The 17,747-nt window shown below is 41.9% G+C and overlaps 1 protein-coding gene across 3 annotated transcripts in view; it reads right to left on the minus strand.

Moving 5' to 3' along the window:
- Positions 1-1,544: 1,544 nt before the first annotated feature.
- Positions 1,545-17,747, minus strand: part of CWF19L2 (CWF19 like cell cycle control factor 2) — a 73,932-nt gene continuing 57,729 nt past the window's right edge. For 2 of the 3 annotated variants that reach the window (XM_077927041.1, XM_028726192.2), the window contains exons 14-18: positions 14,141-14,257; positions 8,491-8,646; positions 6,470-6,550; positions 4,475-4,576; positions 1,545-3,827 (exon numbers count right to left, since the gene is read on the minus strand). In XM_077927041.1, coding sequence (XP_077783167.1) covers positions 3,687-3,827; positions 4,475-4,576; positions 6,470-6,550; positions 8,491-8,646; positions 14,141-14,257 — 597 coding nt within the window. In that variant the 3' untranslated portion in view covers positions 1,545-3,686. Of the gene's footprint in view, positions 3,828-4,474; positions 4,577-5,044; positions 6,551-8,490; positions 8,647-14,140; positions 14,258-17,747 lie in introns of those variants that run through there. The other variant, XR_013392521.1, reaches the window with a different exon arrangement.

A 17,747-nucleotide genomic window follows, 5' to 3' on the forward strand; every position in this document is an offset into this window, starting at 1 on the left:
CGAAAGTGGAGGCCACAGAACAGTGGGAGAGCAGAGTTTGCAAGCAAGTGCAGGGTTCAAACATCAGCTTCTCCAGCTAAGGGGGTTGGGGTGCGAATCCAGCTGCAGGACTGGGGAAAGCATCTTTGCCAGAGAACTGCTGCTGGAGTATACAAGCATAGGTCTGCTTCAGGCAAGTCAGCTTAATGTGTTCTTTTAAAACCTTGAAATAAATTTCATGCCATCTCCCAAGGCACCAAGCCTGCTATTTGCAGGAGCCTCTTACAAGCCCAATTGTGAAGGGAAGCAAACTAACAATACTGCTTGCCTCCTTCAGTACTGCAGAAGGAGCCACAAAGACTATCATGGGGATAACGGCTGCAGTTCTTTTCCCTTGCTTAGGACAACTAACACTGCAAATATCCAAGGAGCTGCCTCTTTTTGTCTGACCAGTTTCTGATACTTATCTTGGTCACTTAAAAAAGAAAGGAAAAAATCCCAGATTCTCTCCCTCGAGGGCAATGCTCTAGTTTCAGCTTTTCATTTCAGCTGGAAATCCCAGGGTTTTTAAATGACCGGGCCAAGCGACTCCCAGTATAGCATGACTTGGAAAGTTTATATTTGCTTTGGCTGGACTCTCGCCCCTTAACAGCAGCCAAGGCTTTCCTAGTCAAGTGCATACTTTAACATTCTCACCATATAAATGAAACGTATTTTGCATTGTCTAACAAAGCAAACAAAAGGAGATACCTTTCTCCTTTAACCTCTGGAGCCACCCAGTAAGCCATCGGGAAGACAGAAGTCAGATAGTTGGCAAACTTAGTGCAAGTGGGTGTTAAACGGTATTTAAAGCAGATACAGCCAAGGAGGGAGCATTTATGGTGTGCATGATGGAGTGGTGTGCTGAAAGTTTAGGCTTAGAATGGGAAGGAACCTCAAAGGTAATCTTGTACAACCCTGTTGATGCAAGAAACCCTGCACAATGACCTCTCTGACAGGTGATCACACAACTTCTCCTTGTCTATTATGTTTTCCTCTTTCAAATTTTTTTATTGATTTTCCACATTTATAACAAATATAACATGTAAAAAACACAAAACAAATCATCTTACAATACTAAAAGAAAAAGTCATGACTTCTAGAATCCAAGTTAACTTTCATTGTAGTCTGACTTCCTTGATTCCCCCCTAACTGAATTTCATTGTAACACCTTTGTAACAGGTCTCCAAAATCCTCTTTCTAATACAACTCCAAAAACTCCAACATCTTCATCTGCCTTTCTTCTACCGCTGGTATTTCTTGGGATTTCCAATTTTTTGCTAATAGCAGTCTTGCCGCTGTAGTAGCATACAAAAATAATCTAACATCTTTTTGGGGCAATTCCAATCCTATTATTCCAACTAAAAAGGATTCTGGATCTTAACAAATGTATTTTTCAACATTTTTTTCAACTCATTATAAATCTTTTCCCAGAAGTCCTTAACCTTAGGACACATCCACCCCATATGATAAAAGGTGCCTTCTTTTTCTTTCTCCTTACCTATTATGGCAAGCCCACCCCAGTATATTCCACTGTTGAGCAGCTTGCACTATCAGGAAGTTTCTCCAGAGGCTGAAATCTCCTTTCTTGTCCTTTGAACCTCATTCTCCCCTGGCAGACTGAGAAGGAATGTCTAGTAATTAATCTGTTAGACCTGCAGGCATTGGTTATCTCTGCTTAAGACAGGAGAGGTTCAGATTCCTGAATAGGTTTGTTGTCTGCTGGGTCTCCTGCTGCTGTAGCTTCCAAAGTAATGGGGACTTCCATACAATACAGAGATAGTCCACATGGTGCCCTCCAGTTGGACTAGAATTCCCATCAGCCTCAGCCACCATGGTCAGGGATGATGGATGTCGTAGCTCACAACATCTCAAAGGCATCATGTTGGCTAATGTCAAGTCATCAATTTAGAATACAGTACTTGGCTCCATGCACTGTTCTCCATGAAAAAAGAAATCATCACATGGATGTGTCATTGTCAAAGAGCGAGCCAGAAGTAAATCACACCATTCAAAGTTTGAGTTAACTCTTTATTAGCAAAATCACCATCTTCACAGACTTGATGCAGTGTCAGGCCCAATGAGCACAGCAGCTCATCCCTGGTAGGTCTGGCCCCATGAATCAGTTGCTGAGACTGAAAGTCCCCACCTCCCCACAGCCGTCTAAGTTCCCCCCTCTCCACGGCTTTTTCCAAGCAGAGGAGACTCTGCCTGTGTGCAGCCAACCTCTCCCTTGGTGGTTTCCCAGCTGGTTCCTCCCACCATTCCTCTGCGTCCAAGCAGTCCATGGCACAAATTTAGAGACTGGGCACTTTCAAAGTAGCTGATCCTGTTTTCTGGGATCCCAAGAATCTTGAAGTAGTAACTTGTGTGCAGTGCACATGTGAACTATAGCTATAGTCCACCATGGTTTGCAGAAGAATAACCAAGGTATTCTAAGCACAAGTGTAATTCAGTTTTTGGCAGTGTTGTGACTTCCCCAAGGAGTTTCCTCAACCCAGCTTAAATTCCTGTAAACTTTACAAGTACTTTCCTTTAACCACCCAAATCTGAACAAGCCATTCTACTGCATAGGGAAGGGAATGTGTTATAGCCAAAACCATAAACAAAACAGGTTCAGGTTCTTGTTTTGACACGACCTGCAAATGCATTTCCATCATGAGAGCAGAGCTAATATACTGTGTGGCCATGTGACAAAAGTATCCTACACTGTTTACCTTCCCGTCACAGCGGTACCTATTTATCTACTTGCACTGGTGTGCTTTCGAACTGTTAGGTTGGCAGAAGCTGGGACAGAGCAGCGGGAGCTCATCCCATCGCACAGATTCGAACTGCCGACCTTCCGATCAGCAACCCCAAGAGACTCAGTGGTTTAGACCACAGCACAACCCACCTCCCCTATTCAATTTCCACTATCTGAATACTATCAAACACAGATTTCTGGGCCATCTATGTACCTTTCCTGGGATTCCTCCATGCCACTGTGCCATTTGAAATATTAATCCAGTTGCGAGGCAAAAATTCCCTTCCTGCAGAAATGACCTAAGTCATGCTTTACCATTTCCAATTTACTTTGTTCCAAACATTTATTTTGTTGCTTCACTGAAAAACTGTTAGTTGCTGGACTTCAAGCAACTAGTGAATCATCTTGTCTCAAGATTCCTGCCAAGCTCAATTCTCTCTCTACCTAGTCACTCTCTCTTTGGGAGAATACTGGCATTTCCATTTTCTCAAGGCTGTTGAGAAAGGTATTTGCCTAAGTAGTCTTTAATGCTGTTTAGCCAGTTTTAGAGATATTTTCTCTCTTTGACGTTTAAATGTCAATAAATCAATTTTCTTTTTAAGTGCACAGCGTGCATCTGACAGCACCTCCCAGAGGCCATGATTTAAACAAGGTATTATGAAAAGGGCTTTAAGAAAAAGAGCACACAGCAGAAAATGTGAGGCATTAAATATAAATAAATGACATTGTGTTGAAATCAATTTGCCTTGTAAATAACTCAAATTAAATGTATGAACTGCGTTCTTTTAAAATATATTTCCCCCCCTAAAAGTGTTCACTAGGAATGTAGAAAACATCCTGTCATCCTTAACACATGCCTTTCTATAAAATGGATTGATTTTATGGATCTTGATGGTCTATTGGCAGGTACTGCAACGTCAAAGCATCACTCTTTGCTTTTGGTGAAATCGTACGGTTTCCACTTCTGAGCAAAATGCAACACCTTCCTCCTCTGGTCCTCAAAGTTTTCTCGCAGTCCCTTTCTCCACAGCCTGGGCTCCAAATCCAGCATGCCACCAATTATTTCCTTTTAAAGTAGGACAGACAGAGAAGAATATTACTGCTCTTAATTAACCTTGGAAATTCACACCTGTTCAAAACAAGGACTACAAAGTACAATTGGATTGATGGGGGGGAGGGTCATTCCAGCTCTGCATTTTAACAAGTGACTCACCCACATGTGCTCTATGCAAACTACTTCCTTTAAGGACTACGGGGGTGGAGTGGGAACAGGAGATTTAAACTGACAGCCACATCCCCTGCAAATCTACCCACAGCATTAGAGATTCTGTTTGTGGGGGGAAAGACGATTAAGTTATTCCCTAAATCCATTATTGAGTCTCTCTCTCTCTCTCTCTCTCTCTCTCTCTCTCTCTCTCTCCGCTCACAATATTGATCCTCCTGGAAAAAATTAGTCCTTTACCTCCAGGCAAACATTTATTACAACTCTCGCTTTGAGTGGTAAGATCTCAACATCATATAGAATGGCTAATTACACAACTCAAACCCTGAGATAACAAACGTTCTTCATGTCCCTGGGATGTTCTAAAGCACACAGTAATAAAACTGCCATGTATATTCAACTTTGCTAATGTACGCAGTGAGCTTCTCAGGATGGAGCGTACAGGAGGGTCTCCCGCATCAGCCTCTTTGAACAGGTGACATAATAAATACCTTTCCAAAATAAAGGGGGAACTTGCGTTGATCTTCAACGACGTGAGCAAAGCCCCCTTGCAGGCCAAAGTCCACGGAGAAATAGGGCAAACCTTTCGGAACCTAAAAAGACAGAGAGGCCATTCATTGTTTCATGCAAAGGAAAGACAGTTCATGGGGCTGTCTTTTGATGCTTAAAAAACTGACAACCAGCTCATTTAGACATATCTTGGAGGCTGATGAAGCAAAAAACACATACACACACAATTCTTAAACCCTGAACTGCAAGGAACTGAACTATGAAGGGCAGAAACATGTCAATAAGCTGTCAGGGTCAGGAACTCACGGTTAAGTTCCCTCCTCACTAACTACAAACCTTGGCTACACAAGGCACACTTTGGCTTAGATCACAGCCACAGAGCGTTGGAGTAAAAAGGAGCAAGAAGGAGCAAAACGGCTGCATGATCCTCCCCAGGAGACAGCAAGTTTGTCTTGCTGTCCCAATAAGCCATAGTTTGGCTTACCACGATGTGCAAACTGGACACAAACACAATGTCCCTTTACTACTAATAATTAATAATACAGTCAAACCTCTTCTTATGTCCACCTCTGCTTGCATTCATTTCGCCCAACGTCCGCGGCAAGCCCAGAAGTAACTGGCGGGTTTGCTGCTGTTCGCGCATGCACATGAGCAGTGATCGCCGTTCGCACATGCGCAGAAGCAGGCAATCACTGCCTGCACACAACGGTGCCTCTCCCGGTGACCAGTTTCGACCTCCGGGCGGACCTCCAGAATGGATTATGGTCGCATGTAGAGGTTCCACTGTACTTTATTATTTATACTCCACCCATCTGGCTGGGTTTCCCCAGCCACTCTGGGCAGCTTCCAACAAAATATTAAAGATAAAATAAAACACCAAACATTAAAAACTTCCCTGAACAGGAATAATAATAATTTACTAACAATTCCTCATGCTTTTTTATGGATTCAAAATATGCCATTGCAGCACACAGTTTTCTTCTGCTGAGAAAAGGTCCAATTAAAAAAAGGATAAATGTAAACAAAAGAGTAGCAATAAATAAAACTCTATACACTAGAATTCCCTCTGGGGAAGCATCAAGTGATTATGACCCTTCTTACTCTGAAAATGTGAATGCGGTCCACACTGTCAATGAAAAGGACACGTGGAGACTACTTTTGGAAGGCAATGAACCATCAGATGCCCTGAATAAGGACCAGGAAATAGGCAGAAAACCGGGAGCAACAGCAAGATAAACAGTACAATTCCCATCATCCCTGACCACTGGTCCTGTTAGCTAAGGATGATGGGAATTGTAGTCCCAAACATCTGGAGGGCCAGAGTTTGCCTATGCCTCAACTACAACTTCCAGCAGCCTTTCTGCACGACAAACTATATTCAACAGCCGTCTTTGTGAAAAGAAGTCTATAGATTTCAGAGCTTTGCCCCTTTGTTCCAGCCCTTGAGAAGGATATAAATCATCTTGTTGGTTGGAAAGGAGGCTGCATTGACGCCAAGCAAAGACAACCATTTCCGTAAGCCATCGCTACATAAAGGCAGGCTATGCAGTGTGATCCTATACACGCTTATTCCAAAGTAAGTCCTGCTGAGTCAGCGGGGCTTATACCCTAGCAAGTGTGTTTAGGATTGCAGCCCTAGACATTCTGATACTTGAGTCGAAACATTAATACGAAACCCTCAGCCATGATAGCTAGTGCCTTGAAAAACCAGGAGTAATATTTAAAAGGTTTGCGTTACTGGCGTCAATTTATCCATTTTAACTTTCAGAACTCCAGCAAAAGATCTTTGTATTAACATCACTGCAACGGTATTTGACTTGTGAATTAAAGCCTCACGTCTTACATAAACTGTATTTTTATTGTCTTTTCTCCTTTTACTGTTCTGGGTCTTTTAAAACCTGGCCCACTTTTTTTGAAAATGAGAACAAAAAACAACAACTGCCCACATGTTATAAGGGACAAGCTTCAATACATACCGACTTGCGAACATCTTTTGAAGATAGATCAATCAGCTTTTTATTCATGGACCATTCCTCATCAGACTCCATTATGGCTTTCTGAAAAAATATTGCAACAACATATGAAACACTTTCAGAATGACACCATATGCCATAAAGTAGAACTTGATTTGTAATAAATAAATAAAAAGCAGTTAGAATACTGTGTAATTTCAAGAACGAATATTAATTTTATAATGCCAGAAACTAACTTCGTGACATTTCTCCAATTTGTAGAATTCAATTTACATGCATTAATGCATAATGAAGACTGATTTTATACTAGTTTTATTCAGTACCTTTCACTTTTTATAGCTTCACAACTGCGGTCTAACTTGGGCCTGATACAATTACCTTGAAATGAGAATTTTCAGTTTGCCAAATTAAAAAGGCCACAGGAATTAATTAAGTTATATTGGCTCTTTTTTGTACATAAGAAAAACCAAAGGTAAAGGTCATGCTTTTGTTGCCAATGTTAATTAAAATCTAGCATACATATATTTTAAGTTGCTACTGCCACAAAACGCTATCTAAATAGTTCCAAGTCTAAACCATGTTCAGATACTCAGCAGAGCTTGTATGTTAAGAGTGCTGCCCTATACTCCTCTGGATGCAGTGAAATAATGGAAGCTGCCTTGTATTGAGTCAGCTTATTGCTATATCCAGCTCAAAACGGTCTACACTGACTGGTATCAGCTCTCCAGGATGCCAGGCAGGATCAATTCCCAGGAGATGCCAAGATTGAGCATGGGATCTTCTGGATGCAAAACACCTGCTCTACCACTCGGACATGGCCCTTCCCTCTTCTCTGCCTGCCTTGTTCTGCTGCAAGCGGAAGAGCAAAGGAGATCCCATGTTGACTGCTCACTTTAATTGTTGAGGAGAAAACCTATTAGACTGAGGCCAGCCTCATTATACCCATATAGAGCTGTGAGCAGAAGCTGCATCCAAAACAGCCCTGTTGAAAACAATCTTGTCAGGTTAACAGCACAGCTCCTCAGCCATTTGAAGAGAGAAAAAATAAGACACACACACACAGAGAGAGAGAGAGAGAGAGAGAGAGAGAGAGAGAGAGAGTGTAACTACACATCCAGCACATACAGATCACTTACATTGGCAACTTCTATCCTTGCCTCTGGAGCAGCGGTGAATTAGACACATTTAGTGCCTGTGTTTATTAAGCACTTAAAATGGCAGACGGTGTCAGAGACAGCATGTACACAGATGGTTATTATTAATGTAATTTATAAACTACCCTTCACTCAAAGTTCACAAATGATCTAAGGGCAGAATGTGCTCAGCCCCCGTTACTTACAGCAAACTGCCCAAACCATATGAAAATACCTTTGTCTTTTTGACCAGAACTTCTTTTCCTTCATGTTCATCTTTGGGCAGGAGATGCTTTATCACATCCATATAAATGCCCTCAAAAGTATGCCTGGTTTTGCACCTGTCAGTTACTGAATTCAGGCAGATTCATGAAAGAATTAGCTCCTGGCTCCCATGGAGGAACTGCCACTGAGACAGGGCATAAGTAAGGAGCAAAGCATGCTTTGTGTTCGTTCGGCTCCCTCAGCTCCGTTATTTTTAGTGTGGGGTGTTCGGTAGGGAGTTTGTGCAGTTGGAAAATCTGGTTTTTAAAAAAAACCCTGGCCTGTTCATGCTGCCAACTCAGGGGCCATAGTGAGCTATCCAATCTGCACAGCAGGATTAATTTGATACAACAATACCTGTTTCATTCAGAAGCCTATTTTCTGTACTTCCAGTTTTGCTCAAACAAATAGTTTGGGAAACCTGAGGAGGTGAAATAAATTTCACTTGAAGAAGGGGAGTTAAGATAATCTGATGTATTTTAGGGAATCTATTTACTTTCTTCGGCTTCACACAGCCAACTTTAGTTCAGTTTAAAAAAACAAAACTGCCAATTTAGTTCAGTTTAAAAAAACAAAAGTGGTATGATCAAAACGCAAAACTGAGGAAACTGGAGAGTTTGTAGATACCTTGAAGTAGATGGGAGCCATATCTCCCACTTCCTTTGGGAGGGGGATGCATTCATATACCATGTGGTATCGCTTCTTTAAATTTAAGTTTGTCTCAAGGAAGACACAATCCAACTCTTGAGCTTCAAACATCTTCACCAAAGCTTTCCTGAATATCTGTAAAAAAGAGAGGGTGTGGAGCAAGAGGAGTCAAAATACATATAGTTTTCAATCACAGAAATGTTAGGCAACAGCTGCGGTTAAGTATCTGGCATTACTGAGAAGTCAAACTTTCATAGGTTAATGTCACATTGCATTCAAAATAAAATGAGCTCAACACTGGAACATGATGAGTAATTTTAAATATTTATACTACATGCATAATGGCAACTGTAGGTGTTGTTTTCTGTCAAATGAAAGGCGCACTGAAGTTCAAAAAATTGGAGGGCATCATAAATGGAGGCAGAAACCATGGGAGGCCTGAGAGTTTCATTTCCTCAAAAGTTAATACCTTGACTTGCATAGACTCCAAATGCCACCATCCTTCCACTCTTCCTTCCAATTACACAATTCATCAAAAAGTGACATTTTCATCAGGGATGATTGACCTTTAAGTCAGATACTAATATTTCCTTAAAGAAAAGCAATCTTGGGTCTCTCATCTCCATTGTGCAGAAGTTTACCCAACCTGTTACTGTAACAGACTTGACCTGTGTGTATACTCACTCATTTTCCTCTATAGGATAGAATGTCACAACTGATCATGGAGTAGATCAGTTTCTATCCTGAGTGGTGCCTAGAAGCTGGCATGTTTTAAAACAAACAGATAAGGTAGAAATCACAGTCTAGATTTCCAATAAAGGAGAGATGATTTTGGTACCCAAACCTGAAATGGTGTGACGGCATCTGGCAAGAGGAGGCAGGTGCCAAGAACTTGTTTCAAATTGAGCTCGTATGAAATTATAACAAGTTGGAAACCACAAGCCTGACGTAACTTAAGCTGACTGAGCATTTGAAATGTGCCAGGGCCATAAATCACAGAATTCACATTTCATTTTACAACCTCATTATCTTCATGGGCCACACTGGAAATCAACTCCCTTGTGCTACATTTCCAAACAAAACTGCATATTTGCTTTTGATGTTTTGTCGTTCTAAACATTCGTGGAAAACATGTGAAAGCAATGGCATGCGTTTATCACAAGACCAAATGATGCACACCAATGCACACATCCATAAATCAAAAGAAATATGCTCTTCTTTCCCGGAGAAATCAAAGTTGTTGCCTAATTCACACATTTGACAATTGAAGATGGTTGCACAGCCCTCTCCCTAAAAACTATAATGAACACATTATGGTGCTTTATACTAAGTGACTCTGACTGGTAAGAGTCCTCCAGGGTCTCGAAGAAAAATCTTTCATATCACCTGCTTCAGTGGGGATGGGCAACCGAATGAGTTATCCAGCACATTCATGCAGTACCAGAAACCACCATGGCACATGGGAGAATGGGGTCCTCAATGGCACAGAAATACTAGCTTGTGGTCATCTTCTGGCATGCTAGGAATCCTGTGCTTCTGACCCTTGGTACTCCAGTAGAATAGCATATACATTTATTGTCAGGGTCGAGGTTTTGCATCATTTAAAAAATGAGACTTTAGAGATACTAGGTCTTTAAGAGCCACAGGGTCAAGTTATGGAAACATTTCCCAAACTAGAATGGTATTTCCCAACTCTCTTGCCAAATAGCACTTGGTTCTGTTGTGCAGTAGAGCACGTTTAAAACAATAGCTGGGGTGGGGGCAAAGTTTATAGCACTTGTGAGGTCAAAGGAAGTTCTCTGCAAAATTTATTTAGAGAATATCTGAAGGAAGGGCACATGAAGTTTCCATCTCTGACTTTGCTTTAGAGTTTACATTTCTCCCCGAAAGAGCACATCTGCCTCAAGATTGCTATGAAGCAACCAAGCAAAGGCCGTGAAGGCAGGCTAACGGCTGTCAAGCAAAAATATTGGCACCAAGATGTCCGAGAAGCCATGACATTTAAATGCAAATTAAATTGAAACAACCCCCTGGCCAGCATTTTCAAGAATCACACATCAGTAAGCAGAACTGTTCATTATCCTGTTCTAGTTGCGGAAACTAAGAATTAATTCGACAGCTGACACATTACTGCCTGTCACTTCCACTAGCACCCATTCTACCAATGATATTTTGGAGATTTTCAAAGCAAATTAAATGGGGAAATGCTCTTTTGCCGCCGTCACTGCAGCTACTAAGGTAATTTAAAAAGCTTCAAGAAGGCAGTAAATCAGTGGTAGGGCACTTGCTTTGAATGCACAAGGCTCTAGATTCAATTCCTGGCATCTGAAGCTCTGGAGAGCTACTGCCAGTCAGCACTGAACTAAATGGACCAACAGTCTTACTAAAAAAATAAGGCAACTTACTAGGTGGTTGTCTCTAAACTTGTAAGCTTTTGATAAACAACCTATATTTGCTTTTCAAATTCTAGTTGGTCTAAACAACATCTCCCCTTCCCTGTGCAATACATAATTAACTTGCTACATATATTCTTTTAAATAGAAGTGCTGTATCTTGACAAAATTTTATAGCCGGAAGATGCTGAGAGACCCCTGTGCATTTTCACAACTAGGTAAGAGGTCCTCAAGCGGGATTGGTGCTGCAATCTTCCATTTTCCTGTATTCCTCCCATTTCCCTTGAGATCAGCACACTTGTGCCAAGCATGGCCTATGGAGATACACTTGATCCTAAGCAAAACGGCCTCTCATTTTAAGCAATCAACTGAGCTTACGTCAAGATATTAACATGAGTTTTTATATCCCATAGTACAGGCATGTCCAAAGTCCATTTCGGGGGCCTAATCCATTTCAAGCCTTGGCGTTTCAAGGGAATCATTTCATTGAATACATGCACAGAGCAAGAAAAACTCATTTAAGAAAGAGTTAAAGGTGGGGAAACTGTGATGTTACTTTTCAATTTATAGGACAACAGAAAACAAAATATACAGACTTAAGAATGTAAGAACAGCCCTGCTGGACCAGACCAAAGGCCCACCTACTAGACCAGTATTATGTTCATGCAGTCACCAACGAGATGGCCATGGAAAGCCGGCAAGGAGGACATGAGCCATCACTCTCCTGCTTATGACCACCAGCATTCGGTGTTCATATTGCCTCTAATACTGGATGCAATGGCTATCAACCATTGGTAGACTTCTTCCCCATCAATTTATCTAACAACCTTTTGAAGCCATTTAAGATGTATGAGAGCTACATGTGCTAGCCTGGGGGATTACAGGGCCCATGGCCTCAGGGTCTGCATCTGTCTGCCCCTAAACTCTGTTTGCTTTTTATAAAATAATAATATATAAATCATCCTCTTATGAGACTGTTTCCAGGTTTGTCTTTAAAGAGCCTCTTCAGCTTTTTTGGCAGAACAAACATCTTCACAGATGGTGAAAATTTGAAAACCTATCTTTAAGACTTCTTATGGTTGTCAGTTCTTAGCATATCGTTTTATTTTATTTTGACTGGTTTTTATTGAGGGTGTGATTCTGCATTTTGTATTTTTGGCTGGCTGTAAGAAATACACTAATTGTTCTATATAAGGTAAAAAAAAAATCCCATATAGTTCTGATGTAACCAGACTAATTTAAATCTATTAGACAACATAATGGCTCCCTATAGTTCCTTAGAATGGGCATGGTAGATAATGTTCATGCAATTCAGAAACAAAACAAAACTTACTATGCTTGTTTTAAGAGGCTTGCTATCAACACTTTTAACTTGGTGTTTACAAAATACTACTGGAATATTGAGGGTGACTGAAACTTAGTGCATGATTTTGGGGTCCGCTTCTTTTTCATGCTGATTCCTATACGTTCTTAGCCTGAACTGGAATAATTAAGCCATGCACTACCAACCTTAAGGATAGAGAGCAGAAACAGATGTGATATGACAAATGCCTCAACATGTTGCAAGGGAAAGGGAGCATGAAAGAGATATTGTTAACAGAAAACAAATTTTAAAAAGCTCTGAATCTTCTCAGTGATTATAAAAGCTCTGTTAAGACTTTTATTTATTTAGTGGGTCCATAATTAGCCAAGCTACTCTGGAGACATGCTCTTTGTGGAATAAAGGTATCTTCTAAGCATTTTTGCAAAATTTCCCAGGCATATTTAATTACACTTTCCCATTATATTGATATTCCAAGAGTTTATATTTAGCTCTTGGTTGAATTTCATTTGCCTCCTACATGAGACCAAATCCTAGAAACTTGAATGACCTCTTGCTCACTCAATTAATCCTCCCAAATAAACATTATCCTCAAATGTAAACTGTCCATGTGCTTTTAGTTTAATAACATTAATGTCTGGTTTGAGAATAAATTGTTACCAAGGAGCTCAGCTCACTGTTGTTTTAAGTATGCTTGACTCCAGAAATCTCCATGTAGTATATTAAGGAGACTCTTGATGCACCAAGGGCAAAGTTGTAGTCTGAATTTACTAACCTCAACTTTAGACTGATCAGTGAGAGAGACTCGAACCAGGTATGCGAACCAGCATGAGAACTCTGGAAAATGCAAACCTCTTTCTTTTTTGCCTGGTGTCTAACCTAACCAAACCATGACAGACACATCCCAACTTGACCCACTTAGAGATTGTTCTATGTCCGAAGTACACAAGCTTGTTCAATATAAACTGGCCCCATATTCTTTTATGCCAATTTGTAGATTTACTAGCCCTTTAATGTGGCCGGTGCTTGGCAAAGATGTTCAAGTACTACACTCATTCAAACAAACAGTACAGTGGTACCTCAGGTTACATATGCTTCAGGTTACATACGCTTCAGGTTACAGACTCCGCTAACCCAGAAATAGTGCTTCAGGTTAAGAACTTTGCTTCAGGATAAGAACAGAAATCGGGCTCCGGCGGCACGGCGGCATCAGGACGCCCCATTAGCTAAATGGTGCTTCAAGTTAAGAACAGTTTCAGGTTAAGAATGGACCTCCGGAATGAATTAAGTACTTAACCCGAGGTACCACTGTATTGAAGTTTCTCTACTTTCAAATCAGGTTACTTGGGTCGGATAAACTGGCATGTTAAATGTCGCTAACCTTTATACACCCACTGTGTGTTATTTTTATACTTCGCAACATTTATTCAGAATGCTGATTTGTAGACTAAAGAAAAGTCTCAGTTGCAGAAAGTTAAGATTTGGCTATGAACTTCCCATAACTCTCTTAATGATCTCAGGTTTTTTTTAAAAAAAAAAAAAAAACACCATCTATTCACAGTCTTCAAACAAAGCACTCAGAAGCCCCTTGTGTATTATTCCAACAGATGATGGAGAAGGCAACTCATCTCTGAATACATCTACTGTATCACGGCTGCAAGGAGCATGCTGCATATAACGGTCCCCTCTCCACCCACCCCCAAGCAGCAGCCTGCCCTTCTCACAGCAAAAGGGACAAACCCACCAAAAAGAAAACACTAATTCCCACCAGTTACAACGAAGGAGCAAACAGATGCTTAAATGTTTCCCATTGAAATTAAGAGGACTACAAGTCCCAGGTTTGGCTGGTTCATATCGACAGTGTTTAGATATGAATCCGCACAACAGGTCACATCAAGCCTAAGACTTTGCTCACCTGGATTTCTTCCCAGATGTCTTCATCTAGAAGAGTGGCTGCAATGTGGTGCTGCATAGGAACTATCAAGCAATGGCCTTCAGTAAGAGATTGGTAGTTTGGCAATGACAGGTAGACCTAGAGAGAGGGGGGTGGAATACAAGATGGTTTAAGCTTCTATTTATTTATTTTATGTTCCATCCGTCCTCCTGACGGAGCCCAGAGAGGCAAATGTGTGTAAGATACAACAAGCAAAACACCTGAAAATAAATCCAGTACAGATGCAGACTGGGAAAGATTTTTACTTTACACCCCATTCTTTTCCACAAATCTTCTGGCACAAATCCCCTAGTCCCACATTCTGCATGACCTAAGCCAGATCTGGGTTACAAGTTAGATTCTGTGCTCTTAAAAAACAGTAGCCATTTCTTCTTTATTGCAAAATCAGTGTGCAACCTGATACCTGTAACACCTAGTAGAGACTTATTCCTGCAATTTCCACTTTGGAACAGAGTCTACAGCCTAACCCCCTGGCTACAAATTCAGCCTAATTTTTGTACTCTCCCTCCCTTGCCTCCCCAGCCCCACCCTTGTTTAACAATTTCCACGGTTAAGAACTCCAGAGAACTGAAGGGCATGCCACTTTTTGGTGACGTTTTGGTTGGTCCTCATAAATGCATTGCCCATGGTAGATTCTGGAATATTCTCTTATGGATCCAACAATGCTATTTATAAACCTCAGTATACGTAACTGAAATAATCACATATTACTCTCTTTTATGCTCCCTGCTGCTCTGGTCTCTTTACTGATTTACAGATCGCAAGCCCTCCAGAGCAAGCCTTTTATTCTCTGTAAGTTTGTTACTGAAAAATCATCATAATCAACGCAAGCCTCTCGAAATAATCATTCTCCAGCAGCATTTCATACAAGAAATTCAAGGCAACTCAATTTGTTAAGACAGCTCACTTCAATGCTTAAGCCTTTATCCTCACTGACAGTATTTGGTCTTAGTCTATTCTGCTGTACAAAAAATAATAATCTTTTGTTATGGCAATTATATGCTAACACATACTGTAGAAACACTTTTATTCTATGATGCAGGGAATTTTAAAAAAGTAAATGCTATGTCAGATATTATCAAAGAGATGCCACCTAAGACGTTATACCACATACAGAAAATCGCAAACACAATTTCATGCAACCCTGAGTCAGTGTATGCTTCTCCTATGAGTGGTTATACTTGTCTTTTTCCTCATTTGGACAAAGCAATAAACCAAATCTTAGGAAGGAGTGCAATGAGCCTTGCCTCTGCGTGATCCTCCCTTCCCTTGTTCTCTGGCATAGCAGGGAAGAGGTCAGAAATGTGCACTTTTGTTTTAGACTAACTGCAGCCAAGTATTATATCTGAACCAGGACAAACTGTGTTTAGTCTTATCTATAGATGATTTGGGGGGGAAGTCAACTTCAAAGCAAAGTTTATGAAGCAGGATTGGTTCAACTAACCCATAGTTCTTCAGACATAGGCAAACTCTGGCCCTCCAGATGTTTGGGACTACAATTCCCATCATCCCTAGCTAACAGGACCAGTGGTCAGGGATGGTGGGAATTGTAGTCCCAAACCTCTGAAGGGCCAGAGTTTGCCTATGCCTGGTTAAGATTAACCCAGTTTCTAACTGTGACTAATTGAAATATTTAAGGTTCTTATCTCCTCCACACAACTATATTAGAGAAGTAGAGAATTGGGGTGGGGCGGGGAGAGCATGAGGTCATTATGTAACTATATACTCTGAACCAGTACAAAGTATATAGTTACTGTAGGTAGTTCCAAGCACATAAAATTAATAAGCATAGGGAAATTTCCTATGTTGTGTTCTGAGCATGACATGCACCCCTCAGAGGTTTTGTGGAAATGCAATGTGGCCCTTAAGGGACGCGGGTGGCGCTGTGGGTAAAAGCCTCAGCGCCTAGGGCTTGCCGATCGAAAGGTCGGCAGTTCGAATCCCCGCGGCAGGGTGCGCTCCCGTCGTTCTGTCCCAGCGCCTGCCAACCTAGCAGTTCGAAAGCACCCTTGGGTGCAAGTAGATAAATAGGGACCACTTACCAGCGGGAAGGTAAACGGCGTTCCGTGTGCTGCGCTGGCTCGGCAAATGCAGCTTTGTCACGCTGGCCACGTGACCCGGAAGTGTCTCCAGACAGCGCTGGCCCCTGGCCTCTTAAGTGAGATGGGCGCACAACCCCAGAGTCTGTCAAGACTAGCCCGTACGGGCAGGGGTACCTTTACCTTTACCTTAATGTGGCCCTTGGAACCAAAAAGGTTAATCATCCTCATCTTAAGTCACTGGAAGAATGCCCAGATCTCTTTGCTGAACAGAGATATGCCTGTGAAGACGAATCTCTTTCTGACATACACCGCACAGAGCAATGCAGAACACTAATCGTATTTTACACATTTCAGTTCCTCCGTTGAGTCTACCAACTCCAAAACCTTGCCCTTTGAGACCATGCACTGCATACAAAAGTTCCTTGCCTGTCTGCTTGCCTGTCTCTGCATGTTTGTTTCCATGAAAAGACCTATGGAACAATCCAAACTCCCTCTGTGGGGCAGGGGGGAACAGGGTTGGATTGGGCAGCCCTGCTGACCTCCACCTGCAAAGTGAGTCCAGTATCACTCCACAGGCAGAGCTCTCCCTTCCACCCACCGAATGTGCAGGTTCCCTGCTGACAGAAGCCACCAGAAAGCCCCCAAACAGGAGCAGTTGGGGCTGAGTCAGCCCAATTCAGTCCCAGTCGCTATGCTGCCCCCAGGCTGGTGCAGAAATCTGCCTGCCCCCTTCCACCCAGCCAACTTGCTCAGCAAGGTTGCAGATGTGATGGTGGCTCTACCACCCCAGGAAGCCTTGCAGAGCAGTGGCCAGGAATGCACCCTTAGTCAGCCACATATATCCCAACATTGGGTACAGATTAGTTCCCCTTTGCTCTTTAAAAAAATACTTAGAAACCAAGCACAAGAACAATAGCCAGTACACCTAATAATTAAAGGGGTTTCTGTACAAGATGCGTCTTCTCTCATATGTTCCCTCCTAGGTTTTGAGATCCTCAAGGCTCTAAAATCTCTGTATTTAGAGGTAAGGCTGACGGCTGTTCCTGCTGAAATAAACTCGGTCTAAATAGAGCTGGACCATAAAGAAGGCTGATCGCCGAAGAATTGATGCTTTTGAATTATGGTGCTGGAGGAGACTCTTGAGAGTCCCATGGACTGCAAGAAGATCAAACCGATCCATTCTTAAGGAAATCAGCCCTGAGTGCTCACTGGAAGGACTGATTGTGAAGCTGAGGCTCCAATACTTTGGCCACCTCATGAGAAGAGAAGACTCCCTGGAAAAGACCCTGATGTTGGGAAAGATGGAGGGCACAAGGAGAAGGGGACGACAGAGGACGAGATGGTTGGATAGTGTCTTCGAAGCTACCAGCATGAGTTTGACCAAACTGTGGGAGGCAGTGGAAGACAGAAGTGCCTGGCGTGCTCTGGTCCATGGGGTCACAAAGAGTCGGACACGACTAAACGACTAAACAACAACAACAAATAGATCATATGGCCATCTGGTTAAGGAGGCATTTGGCTGACTT

The sequence above is a fragment of the Podarcis muralis genome, chromosome 4 (genome assembly GCF_964188315.1).
Source record: "Podarcis muralis chromosome 4, rPodMur119.hap1.1, whole genome shotgun sequence".
Classification (NCBI taxonomy): domain Eukaryota; kingdom Metazoa; phylum Chordata; class Lepidosauria; order Squamata; family Lacertidae; genus Podarcis; species Podarcis muralis.